This window comes from Nyctibius grandis, chromosome 4 (genome assembly GCF_013368605.1).
Source record: "Nyctibius grandis isolate bNycGra1 chromosome 4, bNycGra1.pri, whole genome shotgun sequence".
Taxonomy (NCBI): Eukaryota; Metazoa; Chordata; class Aves; order Nyctibiiformes; family Nyctibiidae; genus Nyctibius; species Nyctibius grandis.
In genome coordinates this window covers 38916584-38935729 of record NC_090661.1, presented here as the reverse complement: position 1 = coordinate 38935729, position 19146 = coordinate 38916584, and the positions used below count along the sequence as shown (strand labels likewise).

Sequence of the window (19146 nt, the reverse complement as noted above, 5' to 3'; positions counted from 1 at the left end):
TCAGTGTCAATGAATTAGAGCTATTAATTGGATTTCAACACAGCAGATATGATGCATTACTGGTAAAAGCTGAGCAAAGTCCAAATGAAGGCAAAACCCATGAATTTTTCATTGCTTGTTTTTCTAACAACTAGAAATTTCTCAGTTATACCCTATATGCTATTTTAAACCTAAATTTATCAGAAATTTAAGAATAAATAGACTATTGGGAGCACCACTACATATATTATGCAAAGTAAAATTGCATGAAGTGAGACAATGGCAAAATACTTTATTTTGATGGTTAGTTACAGCTATTTTCTTGGATTAGAAGTTACAGTACATATGTCAAAAACAACAAAAAAAGCTTTCCTCTTCACTTTTTCTTGACGTAATGGCGTTATTAGATGAGATAAATCAAATGAAAGCCCAAGCCCAAATTGTTAAATGGGTGGTAAGTGGTCGAACAAAATTATGGTACTTTTATGGATGCTAAGCATAGTTTTTATATATTTCCTTCTAAGTCAGAGTATGCTGAAAATATTTTAACCAGAAATCTGATTTATAATACTTTTAAAATTAGGACAATAATTATTAAGTGGTATCCTTCAGACAGGTTTCCAGTTGCAGTTCTCCCAGAATTTAAGAGACTACAATCAAAAGAAACTCCAGATCCACATTTTAGCAGCCTCAAAAAAAAAAAAAAGTGTACGTATCTTTTAATTTGCATAAACAAAACACGAGAATGGATGTTATTGAGTAATAACAATAAAAATAGTAAGCTGAGTAGTTAGGATGCAAAGTTTGGCTGCACAGTACAACATTGATTGAGTACGCACTGGAGGCAGTAAACACTGGAGACTTTTTTGCCCTAAACATAACTGTGGAGTACAAACAGGCCTTATTTCCTTGTCCTGCCTTCTGTCTTCAGGCCTCTTCCCCAAGTCCAAAAGAGAGATGGCTTAGACCATGGAGAAAGGGCAAGGGTAGGGGAAAAAATGGACAATGCTGTACAACGGCGTTTCATCACTTTTCACTCTGAGCAATAAATAATTCTCATGTTCACGCTGTCCTTGGGCTTCAGGAAGGTAGCTTCTTCGGCTTCCATTACCCATATGGACAACAGATATGATCTAGGCTATTAAAGCAAACTATGCCCACAGCGTCATCTTCTCATACTGTTAAGTTTCTGCCTGCATTTGTGGTTTGAATCAGGGCTTTATTTCAGTTTCTTTTTTAGCTTCACATCTTTGTAAAGAATTATTCCATGCCACTAGATAACAAGAAGGTCTTTTCTATCTCTAGGTAAATGCCCAAACTTTTCGGATAACCTGAGAGACTGTTCAGATGCATTGCTAAGAGACTGCTGACAGCTGAATTTGAAACCTGATATATTGAACAGACTTATCTGGACAGAGAAGAGAAAATACCATGTCCTACTGTTTGTAGGACAGAGGATTTCCACAAGGCTGACACTGGAATAGTTTTCAAAAGGAATTTAAGCCATTGCCCATTTACCTATTATACTTATTAGAGCTCTTACAAGTTAGATTTTCAGCAGCTGCTGATCTCTATGAAAAGTCCCAATGAGGAATGCTAAGCATGACTTCTGAGAGTCAAGGCATCTGACAAAACCTGATAGGCTCTACCAGTTGCATCCACAGCTGACAAAAGGCAAGATCTTACAGAAATAAATTAACTTTGAGAGACTGGAGAAGGAAGACCTGGAGGGAAAACTGGAGAGGAAGTGGAAGGCTTTGAGGCAGGATTTGCTGATGGTTTTGGCTATCAGTCAGTGATAAGACAGCAGACACACTGAACCAACCCAGGAACCTCCCCAGGAACAAGCTATCCACTTATTCATTGATCTACCCACTACTGTTAGACTGTTGTTATTTATATTGTTATGGGTTGGAAATGTAACTCTGTACACAGTTCTTCCTTGCAAAAGTCACTCTTTTCTTTCATTGAACTATTTCTTAGGTCTGCTAGACAGAGAGTAAACGGCAAGCATTTTGGTACTAAAGAAGAGGAAATACAAAAGACAAGCTAGTCATGCCAAAAGTCCATCTAGTGCAGTATTCTGTTTCAAGTAACCGTCCTAAAAAAATAACTAGAATAAGTAATAACAAGGGAAGCAGGTGTTATATTATCCCCAGTTCACTTTTAGCCTACAATTATTTTAAGATCAGTAGGCTTCCTATGTCAGATGTAACTTCACTGGTTTAAACACCACCACAGTTTTTTTCTTCACTTATAAATAAAAAGTAATATAGAGAGGGATCTGTACAAATGATGCAGAGGTCTCTAGAATAATCTAAGTTCTTTCAATATTTATTGATTTAGAATTGCAGAATTGGTGCCAAAATGTCAGCATGTTGAAACAGTCTCAGAGAAAAACTTCCTGTGCAATTGTAAACTGTAATCCGTGATGTGTCCTTAAAAACCAAGTTTGTCACAAATGGTTTCTGGATAGATAGACAGATCATATATGCCTCATATATTAAACACCAGATGATCCAAATTTGGCAATGATTGCATGTTGGATGTCATTGTTATAAGATGCTTTTATAGTTGTTCTCTGTCAACAAAGCACTAAAAGTTCCTCAAAATTAATTTTGACATTGTAGTAGGATGTTTGTACTTTATGCATTTTATGGAAGTATACAGACACTTATGCATATACAGATAGATCATGTATACATACACCTGTCTAGAAGATACCAGTTTTCCAGAAGAGTATTAATTTGTTCAGACTCCTTGTAGAGCTAATTACCAAAATTACCCCTTCTGACTCATTACAGAATAGACTAGGTTCTCATTCCGTAAGTTTCTTTACTTCTATTCTCTTAAGATTTTCACCTTATAGCCTACTGCTTTTAACAAATTCCAACGTTTATTGGGATAAGTTATTAACTAACATCAAGCAGCAAAGCCACTGCCTGAGTCACCATACCATAAAAAATGTCTAGCATCTTCCAAACTGATTATGTGAGGAAATCAAATCAGTTTTTGACATGATAGCAAACTTAGGAAATTCTTCTTTATAATCTATTACTTTCTCTACAAAAACTCTGTTTTCTGACAGGTCCATTCTGCCCTACAGGTCACTATATGAAAATCTTCAACAGGAAAATTAAAAAGTCCATACAAAGAATTCATTTGGTGAAGCGCTCAGGAGCACTTAATCAGTGAAATGTGAAAACACAGTAGGAGGGATAGAGTAACCTATAAATGTATCTTAGATTTTACTGGCTGAAATGCTGAAAGAAATATGAAGTTGTATACAGCAGCTTTAAAACAACCTTACCAATATATTGCTAGTGTTCTGTATCAAGGATAAAAGGTGTATGTTCTAGATCAATCTTGGGTCAAGCAATTAAAGAATTTATTCCCATTTAAAGTTTTAGCCAAGATTTTTATGTGTGACTGTGCAATATATAACCTTTAGATGTCACATGCTGTCCACTTTGAATAAGGACGAGTTCTAACTTTGCTACCTGTCCTTGGCACTGCGTGGTTGAATTTTTCTCAGTCTAGTATCTGTGCTCTTAAAATATAAATTTCATATCCTAAAGGACAGAAGGCCACTGCCCTAAAGTAGTATCTAATATATTTTAAGCTGCCTCACAGGCATAAAACACTTTCCTATGCAAATTCAGTCAAGAAGCAACATTACTATAAAAACAATTTCCCCATGTCTTTGATAGCAAACAAAAAAATCCTTTCCCCATAATTTTATGTGAGATGTTCTGCTAAAAATATGTATACAGTGACTTGCAGTAGATACAATAACAGCGCAACCTTGAAAACTGATATAAAAAGTTTAAAATTTCAGCATGTTAATAGTCATTTAATATATCCAATTTCTTGACTGCGTAGTTTGGGTAGCAACAGCAAGACTGAAAAGCCACCTCTGTGGCTCAAGACCAAATTTAGCTACTTTTACCCTTTTAAAATGTCATTTCAAACACACTCATGAATCACATCAGTATTTCCTAATTGCTTATGTATATTATAAGCTGATTCACTTCCCCAAGTACTAATTTAAGCTTTTTCTTTTTTTTTTAGCAGCAGCAGTGTAGTTATGCTGCTTTAACTATTATAATTGGCAAATTCTTTGTTTCTTGGAAACCCAAGAAATTTTAAGTGAAATTTTCCTGCTCTTTCAGGTTGGCAACTTTCTCATGTTTTCCATGTAGCCTAAATTAGTAGATTTTGGTAGAAAAACAAGTACAATTTTTACAGCCTATTTCAGAGAGCATCATGATATTTAAAAAATATTTTTGTTTGGCCAAATGATGTATGTTAGTCACAACAACTACTTCATTAGTTAGTGATTGCAAAGCTTGATTTCAAAAGGACCAACACTTAAAAATTATCAACACATATGTACCTGCTTCATTGTTACTCAGTAAACAGTTCTTAATGACTGTTTAGTTTCTACTCACATGAGTAGTTCTCCATGACTGCTGAGTACATACCAATTACTCACAAGAGAACGTGTAGGCCTGCATACAAATGTTTAGAGGTTGAGATTCCAGCTGTCCCCATGGGAAATTGTTTCCCAGTGTGTAAGGGCATATCCATAAAGAAAGTTAAGTTGAAATAAATTCCCAGTGTGAATTTAAAGTGCATTAGTTAAAGAACATTAAACTCTAATGCACATGGACATGTGGTATTAAGAAAATGCATCTTGGTATCTTCACTTGATGTTCTTCCACTTCTCTTAGATTTACACTACATAATGTATATCTACCAGTACTGGAAACTGTGTGTTTTGGAAAACATCTGGAAAATGTGTTCATAATGCAATATTTTAATAAATGGAATACTTTAAATCTTATCAGATGGAAAATCTTTAGTTTAAAAGCAGTATGTTGTACATGCACCAGGGTGTTACTACGTCAGTGCAAGGACGTAACTGAGTGCCTAATCACCAGGGCTTCTCTTTCAACAGAAGATACAGTCCCATTTCAAGTAAGCTTTTCTACAGTTCAGTTGAACTATACTTGACCCATATTAGAATTTTTTTAAAACTATAGTATCATTGAAACTCGATAAACACATAAGTACTAAGCCTTTTAGTCCTAAGCATTTAGAGAGTAGAGCCACATTTAAAACTAATTATGTATTCATTTTAATGCTGCTACCAGAGTGTCTTTCTATTCCTGTTCTCTTTTGCCTTTTTATATTCCCACTTCATTTTTTCTTTAGTATTTAAAAGGGATTATGTAATATGATGTTCTGGTGAATGCAGGACCTTTTCTACTCCCTAATAAATATTCAAAAATATTTTGCATACATCCTGTGAACAAGGCTTGTGAAATCATAATGGGATGACTTATGAACATTCATCTATCCTGTACTGAAGTATAATCTAGTCGACTGGATGGTATAGCAAATCGTCCTGACACATTTATATTAATGCTTATTTAAATGAGAATAAGAAAGAAATAGTCAAATTTATGTTAAAGACTTCTAAAGGCTTAACAGCATCTTACTAAGTATATATGTCAGCTTAATCTAATCCTCCTAACGTGTTCTGTGGTCTCAGCATGGTGCCCATAATGCTCTCGTATGTTATGAGGGATTGCCTCTGAGAAGTTCATCATCAGTACTACACTTTGTTCAATAAAACTTTACATCTGGTCTTATGATGACAGAAAGCTATCTGTCTCAAATTTGCATTACAAACCTTTAGCTTCTTTTGACATCAGTAACACTGGCTATAATAATTTCCAATAACCTGTTACAATATGCAGTATACATATTCCTGGTTCTCATCTTACTGTGTCAGGTACAAACAAATTTCTCTACTTTATTTGGACAGTTTCAAATAAATGACAATTTCTTTGCACCAAAAAAGCACTCATCTAATCACAGGCTCATTTGAGAAGATCTGTGGCAGTATTTCCCCCATTCACTCCAATGATTTTAAGTAAAGTACCTTTATTTCTTTTTTTCTTTTCCATGCTTTTGCTAGAGGAGACAATACATTGCAATTCAGGACCTTAAAGGAATGATTGAAGACTATTTGCTAATCTTATAACGTGATGGAAGTCCACTTGAAATCCACTAAGACTGGAACAATTATCTCCTCAACCATCTCTCTTGATTTCTGAGACCTGATAATTTCTGTCTTTTCCATTTTATATACATCTGTCTGACGTGTTTCACATTAAAAATATTCGAATAGCAGTGTCTAGCATCCCCTGCTACGTTATTAACATTATCTTTCCTCAGCAGACAATGCATCTGATGGTAGTTGAAGACTCCAAAAGGACAGACCTACTTGTGGGATTACCAATGTCTAACGCATGTCAGAGATCAAACATGTCACTAACGGATCATCATACAGATGGTTAGCAACAAACCAGCACTACCTGAGCTGAATTAATAAATGGCAACTGAAAAACTGCTCTCTCAATATCATTTGTATTCTAGCAGCCACATCAAGGAAACAATATTTTTTAAAAGTCCATGTATCAGGCCTGCAGATTTTCAAGTCAGGATCAGTACATTTCTGCTTTAGCCTGTGTTCTAGTAAAATGCTATTCTGTGTTTGAAAGACAGTTTTACCAAGTATCTGATCAGTAGCATAAGTAAATTCTGATACCCACCTAGACATACTCTGCAACAGAAAGTAACCTTTGGAGGTAGTAGGAAACACCACAGAGACATCGAAATACTCGAAATATCTTAGGACAAGTCTATAGAGATAGGTATGAGCAAGTTTTGGCCATGCTCAGAGCTGACAAGACACAAACCAGTGCTATTTTGGAAGCCAGTACTGTTCCCTCTTGTGAGTTGCCACATTCAGATTCATTCATTCTATAAGCAAAACAATCTTATTTGAACTTGCCTAAATATATTACATGTATGTTTCAAATTCTATTTAGGTAATGAATTAAACTTCTGGGTAATGTAAAACATCCTTTTTTTTCTCCCTTGGTCCTGAATCCAGATGTAGGAAGAAGGCTGACAAGTTAATGGGCTGTTGTAGATAAAACATGAGGACCACCTTAATGCTCAAGAGGAAAACAGGAATACAGCATGAGAAACTGGAAGAAGCTGTGGTCATCAGAACTTAACAATCATCTCTAATGCCTTGGGCTGGTGTTATAGGCAGGTTAAAATATCACGGCATTCAAAAGAAAGACCTGATATTAGTTCTCATATATTACACCTGTGAAGCACACTAAAGGACACACACATTTGCAGTAGTTCTGCCAGTCAAAACTAAAGACTGCCAATAATAAATGAGAAGATAAAGCACAGACTATGTCGTCTTGCTTATGGACATTGTCTAGGGGATACAGAAATGAATGGGAACATCTTGGAGACCTTATACAGTGCTTTTTAAACTGAGAGTTAATACATATGTGTGAGTACATTTTAAATTATGAGAAGTATAATTATAATAACAGTACAAAAGAGAGTCAAGGACAGTTCAGTAATATGCTGCATCCTTTGGAAAGCTAAGGAGGCTTCACTGGAGACTATACACCTTTCAAGGCACCAAGGACACATATTAGCAGAACACTTAAATATGTCCCTGCGTCTTAATAACATATTGAAAATTAGTCTTCTGATTTTGAATCAGAAACAGTATATATATAACAGTCTTATATCAGATTGAAACTATCAGTAAGACACACTTCAGCAACAACTATTTCAATCTGAGAAATTATTTTCAAATATATAGCATATTTCTTCTTCCCATTACATGAATTTTCTGGAAATTTTTCCTAAGTAGAAAAAAGTTATTTTTAAATTGTTCATCAATGAATTAGTGCTACTTGTACACTTAATGTATTCTATATATTCTACAAATTTGCAAGAATGTATTTCTTATCAATAGGGATAATGATAAAATTGCTATAATGACAGGAATTATTATGACTGTGCAGAGATCTGAACACAACCAGAATGAATATATGACAATCACAACAAATCTTTCTGTGTCTATGCCATTGGTAGTATAACACGAATGGAATGAAATCAAATTTTTATGCACACAATTTAGGCATTATATTGAGCAATATGTTTAATACAGCAAATGAAATTTATTTGGAAGTAATTATTCTATGGCCTGAGAAATATCAGAAAGAGAGCAGGCAAAACGGTAATGTTAATCCCATGCCAGGAACATGTTTTATCAGGTTTCCTTTTAGCTCTTACACAAGATGTCATAAAACCAACAACATTCTGTCAGACTGTATGTTCATGCCTTGCTTCCTGGATTAAATATGCTTATTCTATGCCACATTTTTATAGCTTTCAATTCCTGTACTTTAAATCTATTAAACAATGTCAAGTTGAATTTTCTTCAAAAACTGCTGCAGGTTAAGAAAAAAAAATAGGACAGTAGAATATTTGAGGGCTAACATGTCACCTAATTAACATGGATCAGTTGTGATCTGCAAGGATTTTTAAAGTGCATGCATGTTTGAGATAAATATAGATAAGGATCTGATTTTGTTCCTTCTCAAATTGATAACAAAGTTCTTACTGATTTCAATACAAATATAGTCTACCATATCTGTAGGCCTGACAGATAAAATAAGCTTTTGTGCTCTTGCATAATATTAGTTGTCCCAAATGCAGCATAGCCAAAAATACAGATGTACAACATAAGAAATAAATCACAGTTGCACCATTATACTTATTGTTCTGTATTCTCTTTACTTAGTAAGGGAATGAGATTTTGAACAAATAAACATTGGGAAAAAACAGTAAATTTGTTTGGCTAGCAAGTTCTATTTAAATAAGCTGGTAAAAAATCAGCCCATGTTCAAAACCAGACACACTCTAATCTAGAGGATACAACACCATTTCCTTGTTTTAAAACATTAATATTTAATTATTTATTCTCAAAAGAGTGCCTGTCACCACACAGAGTCTGGTTATTTGAACATAGTTCTAGGTCATGACAAAAATAGGCTACCAAATGGACAACTGTTTAAAGACTTTTATGTAAAAGATTCATTCTCCCTATGTTTGACCCTGAGATGGCTGGATTTCTCAGCAACTTCTCTTTCATGGAATCACAGAATAACTCAGATTGGAGCGAGATCGTCTAATCCAACCTCCTACTCAAATTCAGGTCAGCTGTGAGATCAGAACAAGTAACCCAGGGCTTTATCCTCTTTGGACTTCAAAACGTCCAAGAATAGAGCCTTTCTATATAAGCAGCATGCCTGGTAACCAGAAAAAGAACAAATGTATCTTAATCATAGAATCATAGAATTGTTTTGGTTGGAAAGGACCTTTAAGATCATCGAGTCCAACCATTAACCTAACACTACCAAGTCCAGCACTAAACCATGTCCCTAAGCACCACATCTACACATCTTTTCAATATCTCCAGGGTTGGTGACTCCACCGCTTCCCTGGGCAGCCTGTTCCAATGCTTGATAACCCTTTCGGTGAAGAAGTTTTTCTTAATTTCCAATCTAAACCTCCCCTGGCACAACTTGAGGCCGTTTCCTCTTGTCCTATCACTTGTTACTTGGGGGAAGAGACTAACACCTGCCTCGCTACAATCTCCTTTCAGGTAGTTGTAGATAGCGATATGGTCTCCCCTCAGCCTTCTTTTCTCCAGACTAAACAACCCCAGTTCCCTCAGCCGCTCCTCATAAACTTGTGCTCTAGACCCTTCACCAGCTTCATTGCCCTTCTTTGGACTCGCTCCAGCACCTCAATGTCTTTCTTGTAGCGAGGGGCCCAAAACTGAACACAGTATTTGAGATGCAGCCTCACCAGTGCCGAGCACAGAGGGACAATCACTTCCCTAGTCCTGCTGGCCACACTATTTCCGATATAAGCCAGGACGCTACTGACCTTCTTGGCCACCTATCCTTGAAAGGCACTTCTAAAATGTCTTCTTCCAATGAAACCTTATGTAGAAGTAAACAAAAATTACCTTAAGCTTAGTATTAACATCTGTCATCATAAGTCTTACCTGTTTGCAGTGTTTCAGCATCAAAGACATCCTCCTTGAAGAAAGCTCTAAAAGACAAAGGACTTGCACTGCAGTCTTCTGAAAGTTTCTCAACAGCTTGTCTAAACATAGCAACTAAGTCATGAAGAGGCCCATCTAAATCAAGCTGAGAAGCGGATGGTGAAATCAAGCTCAGACGTACAGAGATTGATGCACAAGATGCAGAACTAGACTCCACAGATTCACAGTCAATTTGGAAGCCCTCTGACAACATCTTAATTGCAAAATGTTTTCTTTGGAGTGGATCATCAACTACTGCAACAACATGCCATTCAATGGCAGCATCTCTGGGTAGGTGAGATATTACAACCACAGCAAGCAACCCACATACTGCAGTTACATCATAATACATCTCTGAATCTTCAACCTGAAAGATAAACAAAATATTGTGCATATTACAGAGCTTATAGAAATCAATGTTGCTCATATTCAGCTGATATATTCAAAAAAGTATGTGCAGTACAATTATTTCATTGAGACTGTTTTTCCCTTAAACCTTCCTTCTTATTGAAGTCATCTTAAGCAATTACGAATTTGTTGACAGTTAATATCTACTCATTTTTGCAATCTCAAACTACTACTATGCCTGTACCATTTAAAAAAATGCTGATCATAATGTATTTTGCACTCCTTTTCCAATCAAAAAGAAGTCTTTTTGCATATAGTAACTTTTGTCCGCACCAATGGCCTTTGAAGAATACAAATGGTAGGAACTACCAAAACTACAGAAATGAGTTAGTAAAGCACATAAGATTTGTTTTAAAAGTTGGAGTACTAAAGATACAGTTCAGATAGTTCTGAACAGCAGAATGATCTTGAACAAACTCTCTTAAAAAATAAAATGCATTTTCTTAATAGCAGAGCTCATTTAGAAAGTATATTTAAATTGTTTTCACATCAGCCAGCACATCTGATTAGCTAACTTGGTAAGCTAATGCTGAGTAACTGAGTTCCCTTTCTTCTGTTGGTATTCTAGAAGTAGGACAGGCTTTCTGCTTACTTCTTTGTAAAAACTGAAGTATAAATAGCACTGTAGCATGTTAACAGGTATAGGAAGTGAATATAATGTTTCAAAATACTGAAATACTCTTCCATGAGAGAGAGGAAGAAATTGTGAATTTGTAGCCATTTCAACCCAAATTAATTGTACCTATGTGCAATAAATAGCATTACCTTTGAATCTTAACAAACCTACAGTAAGTTCATAAAAGAATTATCTTGTCCCTGTATTGTTGCTATGTATTCAATCTTTTTTCATCTGAATACAAATAAAAACAACCTTAGAGCTTTAAACTAGCAACAATACATTGTGCTGGGTTCACTCCATCCAGCAGCTAAGCACCACACAGCTGCTTACTTACTCCTCTCCTTCCCAATGGCACAGATGAAAAAACTTGTGGATCAAGATAAAGATGGTTTAATAAGTGAAGAATAAAGGAGAAAAACAAAACAAGTAATGCAAAGGCTATTTACTCAACACCTCCCTGCCAGCAGACTGATACCCACCTAGAGTGTAAGCAATGGCTATCCTCCCAAAGACCACCCCCCCTTCATTTATACAACTGAATATGATGTTATATGGAATGAAATATCCCTTTGGTCAGTTGAGGTCAGCTGTCCCAGCTCTGTCCCCTCCCAACTTCTTGTGCACCTCCAGCCTACTCACTGGCAGGACAGTGTGACAAACAGAGAAGGCCTTGACACTGTGTAAGCACTGCTCAGCAATAGCTAAACACCCTGGTGCATTATCAACGTCATTTTGGTCACAAATACAAACCATAGCACCATACAGGTTGCTATGAAGAATGTTAACTCCATCCCAGCCAAAACCCGTACAGATATTTAGGTCTGCTGTTACCTCATACTTAGATGCACATACTCATACTCCTATTATGTATACAACAAGGTCTATTTATGGCAAGGAACTCCATTTTATGATATACATACTCTCAAAAGGTATGAATTTACATTACCTTATCAGATATCTGAACACACTTTTTTTTTTTTCCGAACAACTGTTCAAATAGTTGAACAGTTGAAATGCTTATTCTGGCCAGCAGAATATTCTTTTTCTTACTTTTTCCTCCATTTTTATGGAAAGACAATATATTAAGCATTTTTAATATTAGTGACTTACAACATCTTCTTTGTGTACACAGATAATAAATTTTTTTATATACCAATTTGCTTACACCGCAGTATATACTGGTAATATTGTCCATTGTCTGACCTCTGAAAAGAAAAATAACAACAAGGCAAATCTGTCATTTTGTCTGAAGTCGATAAGGCTATATAACCCACAGTACCTTCAATTCACAAGCTCAATTTTCATCCACTTGCTCTCAACTTTGAGAGGAAGAAATAATGACAGGTTACAGGCATTTTATTTCAAAATTCACTCACAAAGTTATTGACAAGCATTTTGCACAGAATATCTTTGATGTTGACCCTCATGAGCGGTTTACATGAAAAATGCACTTATTTCTATATTAATGATAGTGGAGTCTAATTCTATACCAAACATGTAGCAATTGCTTTAGCATTTCTGGTTTTGATATGGGAACAAAAATAGGGATAATTTGTCTCAAATTGCAGTCACTTCAGTCATAATAAAATCTCACTGAGTACTGTTTGCTTTCAGTACTTTCATTAGGCTGGCTGGGGCTATTATTAAGGTACCAACACATAAATGTTATATTAGCACTTAACAGGAGGAGCACAGTATTCTCCTCTAGGAGATGAATTCTAACCTTGTCAATATAATTCTGCTCTGAGTGCTGTAAAACAGTTTGAAAAGATTAAATACTGGAGCTTTGCACTGAGGTAAAAAAAAAAGTCATGCTCATTCAGGCTTAAAGGCCACTTTGCTGGCCCAAGGTGCTAAGGTACTGTTTAGAAAAAAAAGTCTGAAGAAGCTCTCTCAGGTCACATCAAGCACTAGACAAACTTTTCTACTTCCCTGTACTTGTCTTAGGTTGTTAAATCAATTACTCACTATTTCTGCTTGCCTTCAGCTGCCATTTAGAATATGAAGAACTACAAGAAAATTAAGGCCAGGAGAAAGTACATTTCCAAATTTAACAAATGAGAATCATTCTGTGTGAAAGACTATTCATGGTGCACCTGTATAGTACCACAGCACTCATAACCTTTAACTTTAGAGTTTGCACAAAGAACAAGTGATGGAGCTACTGGGGACTAATAGTCTTTCATCAGCTGCTACAGAATCTACAGAAATACTTCTAACAATGACCTTTCCTGACTTATTTTCAAGAAATCACTGACATTTGTGTTGTACATGGATGCTGCATTTATGAGTTACCTTTCAGAAATTTACAACTGCCTTAAACAGTTGAATATCTTTATGATAGCCTGTCTAGTAAATGAAGATGAATATATAAGGTCTGCTAAGAAATTATATTCAAACGATGCTGGAACAATATAAGTAAGTATTAAGAGTGAAAATTAAGAGGAATTATTTTATGACTAAGTCGTTTTTTACAATTGATTCTGCACTCTCATCCATGAGATTCAGCACTTTGGGCAGACAGTTATGGTACTATAAGGAAAAACAGGTTTTTAGGGTTCTTGCCCAAGAATACTGTTGTAAACTGTTCCATAAAGAAGCACCAGTTTTGGGCTAGTCCTTCTTCTACATCTTCAGAGTCTTGGGAAAAAAAATGAGGTAGAAGAGGATAGAGCTTGGCTTGTAATTCTTGAAAAAGAAGTGTCAAATAATTCTTGGGAACCTCTCAAATTCTCATTACTGAGAGACAAGAAAACTGTTGGGGCAAACACTGTTGAAAGCAGTGATTCCTTAAAGTATGTATGACCTGAATTTTACAAATCTTTACAAATTTCATTAGGCTGTAGGTGTAGCTATCATCTAAAGGTATTTACCCTTAAACACTTATTTTCTAGCTATCAGTACTGAAATGATTTTCAGTTCATGCGAGATGGTCTGCCTGTTGAAGGCTCCCATTTCCACTTGTTAGCTTTTCCACAAGATTTAATCCTTTCTAAGAACAAATAGTGCAAAGTAGCTTTGCATGAGGAGAAGTTTGAATGTCATAGAGGAAAATAAGCAGATTGTAAAGGTTCATTGTCCGCCTACTGAGATACTATGGAGACGGATGCTAATTCTGTGCTACACTTTTACATGACCTGATTTAAAGAGGGCTGGAGAAGGAAGCCAGGTAACATCCTTCCCTGTGCAGGAGACAGCCTCTGAAAATAAATGAGACTGTAACAATGTCTTCTTTCAGGAATGAAGGCAAACTGGATCGTTCCAGAGACCACACTACGACTGGGTTCTGATTCTGTCATGCTATGAAATGTTAGATTCCAAAACTTTGGACAAAGATTTGACATGACAAGTAATTCAGCTCTAACTAAATCTCACATTAGATTGTCCTCAAAACATGATTCATAATATCCTCACTCTGGATTATCTGCTACTCAGTTTATCAAAGGTGAGAAAGATGGAGTTCCAGAAAGTTTGGAAAAGGAAGTCAAAAACCAGATTTTTCTAAATACATGCATTGTATCTACATCATTCCCTATCCAGAGAAGGACTATGAACACTCTAGTTTTTTAACACCTTGCTTTGAAAAAAAAAAATTTCAACAAAGGACTTTTTTCCCACCATGAAGAAAATACTGATATCTTCTGGTGATACAATATACATTTCAATAACTCAGGGGAAAAACAGAAGGTACAGAGTAGATTTTAGGAGGACGGAGAATGTGATTCTGTTATTGACCTGACATTTTATAATACCATAGCAGGTTGATGCCATATTACTGTAAACACTGAGAAGAGTGCCATGCTAAGCTAAGTAACATCTTGGAAATTCTTCATGGACTGGTTAATAAAGAATCACAGCAGTTGAGAGCAGTCAACGGCAGTCAAGAAAGCAAGTAAAACATTATGAATTCTTAGGAAACGAATAGAGAACAAAGTGGGTAACATTATGCCATTGTAGAAATTCACAGTTCACCCACACCTTGAGTAAGGTATACAACTGAAAAAGGACATATTAGACCCAGAATGTGTTCAGAGGAGGACAATAAGGATGATCTGGAGGGTCTGACTGGAAATGCTCTCCAGCCTTCTTAAGGAGAATATGACAGAGGTTTACAAAACACACATAAGAAGGGCGGATACGGATAAGAATTGATTTTGCAGGATTGGCTTTCTGTACAAGAACTATGAATCATCAAATGACATTAGTAAGAGCATGGTTTCAAAAAAAACGACAGTGGGTGACACCTGCAATTCCTTGACAGAGAATGCTGTGGTTGCAAGAACTTTACAGGGATTCAAGGGGAGCCTGAACAAGTACTCAGAACACAGATTCAGTGGGGATTATAAAAGAGACATATTAAAATTCTTAGTTAATTCTTAATTTATACAATAGTTAATAATTTATATAAAATATAATGTTTTATATAACTATTAAAATAAATTTAATTAATTTAAATATGAATTAAAATAGTTTGAGGTTGGGAGAATATTAGGGTAGATATATGCTTTTCCTGTTTTTATTATTCACATCTGCTTAGGGCTACTGTTTGGAGTCAGAATACCAAGCAGAGCCTACACGATTATGACTATTGTTATGTTCTTACATAAGAATTTATGCTTATGCTGATACTAGTGGTTTGTTTGGTGAAGAAAAATGACTGGGCTTTTTTGACTGCACTGGTTGAATTTTCACAAGTAGTCCCTTCCAACAACTAGTCCTTTCCAATACTTCTGTAATTCTAAGGGAGTTTTATGTTCATCTGCGATATTCCAAACTGATTTTATAGATGAGTGGTGAACACAGAGTCAAACAGAAGAATGCAGTTAACAGCTTTGAAGTGCTGCTTCAGCTAGTTCAGCATAGGTATTGGCATCAGAATATTGGGCTAGAAGTGGGAATTTGATGTGGTTACTCTTGCCCCCTTTCTGAGAAAAAAAAAATGCTGCTTCTCCTTTTTCCCAAAGCAGAATCACAGCGAGAACTGGAATCCTACTTTTAGAGGAGCACATACATCTTCAGTCCCTGCTTATAGAGACAGCACAGGCAGTCAAAACACAACAGGCAGTCCCAGACAGTGCCAAGCAGGAGGTTTGTCTGCTTTAGGAATGGGGATCTTGAGCTCTATTACACTGGAGCCATCCAGACAGTCTGCTGCATTTTAACCCCTCTAATGAGGTTCTGCAATGGATGCTTAACTCAAAATCTGCAAAAGTATAAGGACGACTGGCTGGAAATAGAAGAGGTTGAAGGGCTTGGCTGAAAACTTATTGAAGGCCACAGTACTATGGTTATCAAATGACATCCATTTCAATAAGGTATCTAATCACAAGAAATGAGAATGGGAACTCTTCTCTAAGTAATAGTGTATTTTTTCATTAAAAAAAAATCAAAGGCAGACCTATTAAAATACCAATGAAAACACAGGAATAATGAGCGTAGGACAGACCTATACTCAGTCCATTGTATAAGCATTTAACTATTTTACTTAATTTAATTGAAAAAGGTACACATTTTGGCTATTAACTTTTATTATATCAACTTGTTTATTTTGACTATCTTCCATTTGTTCCAAATGAGAAATATTCTTTTTGTTGTGTGAGTAAGGACTAAGGTCTACCTACCTCACAGCTGAATATGGAATCAGGCTGTAAGAGACAGAGATGAATGCATAATTGCTATCTTTACAAAGAATTGACTTGGAGAACAAAAAGAAAGATACTGTGATGTTACTTTTAGAAGCTGAGTTTATGAAAACCTTCTATGGTATGCATTATTATACCATTAGAGCGGCAAGATTAATGTGCCTTTAAATAATACATTTAAAATTTCTTTTACACTGCCTGCATTAAACAGAGTGCATCAAACTCCTGAGATCCAGTTTAAGCTTTGCTAGAGACTCTCACAACAATAGGTTTATGACTTTAAAAAGTAAAGATTCCACTAGGAAAACTGCATAAGAATAAAAAAGTCAGTTCCTGAAGAACGTAGGATAGAAGAAAGCCTTTTCAAGATCCTAGTTTGTCTGATAAATAGGCTATATGCATTCTTGGTATAACACGCCTGAATTCAAAGAATGAATACCACAGTGTTTTATAACAGTACAATTGTTAAGAATATTCTTTTTGCAAAGCTTACAAAAATAAGGAAGTCTGACATTTAGTATTCCTTCCTGAAATAAAACAGATTATTTGCTGCCTGCCAAAAATACATTAACACAAGACTGGCAGACTAAAAATTAGGTCTTCTAAACCTGAATATTTATCATGGAATAAATACTATTAATATAAAAAGAAACAGGTTTTTCAGAAAATTTTAGTTGTCTCGACTCCACAACGTGTTGGACCAAATATTAGGTCAATTATCAGTGTGTCATGTAGAAATTATTCTGTACAATGTCAACTGGAAAACTGAGCCTGTACTTACTTAGTGTTACTGAACCAGGGAAAATCTAGAGAAAACAAGGTGGTTCTTTATTTTTGTGTCAGCATCTGATAGCACATTTTACAGAATAATTTATTTTTTGTGCAGTCTTTATCTATCTTTAAAAAACAGAAACATGAAAAAGGGAAAGTAGATACAGAGGAACAAATATGGGTATAGAAATTTAGAGGCAGTACTATTTCTAAGGGTACTTTTAATCATTTTTTGTAATTTGAATGGATTTCAAATTAATGTAATCTCTTAATATAATGACAATAATTCTACATGCTGGCATTTGGGAAAAAGATATTTCTATAATAATTGTGAAAAAATCTGCATGCAGCTATGGTAGTGATGCAAAATTTATTATTAGATATGAAATGGTCAGCAATTAACATGCCAAGCACAACAGCTTAACTTTTCCCAGAGAGGCATTTTGCAGGGAATAAAATGAGCATACCTCAAGTTATATTAGCGAGAGTATAGGAAATCTGATATCTGTACAATATATTGCTAGCTATTATTAGGATTTGTCAAGATGATGGGCTAAAATTTTACGGTAGTCAACCAAGTATGTCAAAAGAAACTACCACAAAAATTAACTAACATCACTTTTAGGGCCCAAATCCCACAGTAAATCTAGAGTAAATTTGATTTTATAAATTGAGACAGCTTCTTGGTGCATAAAGGATATGTTTAAGTCTTTGCAGAATCAAAACTTTCATGATGAATGGTCTCTGAATAGTACTACTCTTAAGTATATGTAAGCATTATATAAAAAAGATAAGCAAATATGGAAACTCATGAAAATAGAAAGTTCATAAGAAATCATCAATAACTATATATGATCTATACCTTATATCACTCAAACAGAATAATTTAGCAACTTGCTATTCTATCTTTTACCATGAACATCAACGGAGGCCAAGAAGTAGTATAAATTTTCATCACTTCTGTGTGACAGACAAAAGGCCTCAGCTGAAACGAAAGACATAACCTTACAAGCTCTCTTTTGATTATATTTAGTACATAAGGCTATCATTCGCTTGTTAATTTTGTTTCTCTTTTCTGTTGTTGGATCTGTTTTCATCCTTTAATTTTGGAAACTGAGAAGCTCTGTGACATGATCAAAATAAGAACAATCAGTATCACATTTCCGTGAAGACATAGTCAGCTTTGAACGAGTCTCTAGAACAAATAAACAACTGAAAGCTTGAAGAGAAAGTCTGTACTAACTAGGCTAACACCTCTGCTTTCTGGACTTACCAATCTGAAAGTTTTCTCAACAATTAAGCTCAAATACTTACTTGTTAAAATAAATTGAAAGAAAAATAGAAAATGGAAACCGGCCTGCTGCATGCACAGTAATGGAGAAGAATTTCCTATTTAAGACTAAGACTTCCATTTTTGCTTGATTTATCAGGTAAGTATCACAATCTTGTTCTATCCCATTATCTAAAAGCACAGTCTCAATAGCCCCGTGGACTTCAGAGTTTTCAACTACCCACTGAATTTTATACATTTCAACATCTCTCCAAAATACATTTCATAATTGTATGTGACAATTATGCCACCATCAGAGCAAAAGAAAGATTTTAAAATGTTGGATAATCAGTCATGGGAAGCATGTGATAATACCAAATGGAAAATATACAATAACATTTTCCCGCATTTTTAGGTGGTTACAAATCTCAGCTATAGCACTGATTATCCA

General features: G+C 35.3%; 1 protein-coding gene across 6 annotated transcripts in view; it reads right to left on the bottom strand.

Moving 5' to 3' along the window:
* Positions 1-19146, bottom strand: part of DPH6 (diphthamine biosynthesis 6) — a 240397-nt gene that overhangs the window by 41141 nt on the left and 180110 nt on the right. For 5 of the 6 annotated variants that reach the window (XM_068398495.1, XM_068398500.1, XM_068398497.1 and 2 more), the window contains one exon: positions 9947-10352. The exons of the other annotated variant lie outside the window; for it this stretch is intronic. In XM_068398495.1, coding sequence (XP_068254596.1) covers positions 9947-10352 — 406 coding nt within the window. The remainder of the gene's footprint in view (positions 1-9946; positions 10353-19146) is intronic. 6 annotated transcript variants of the gene reach the window in all.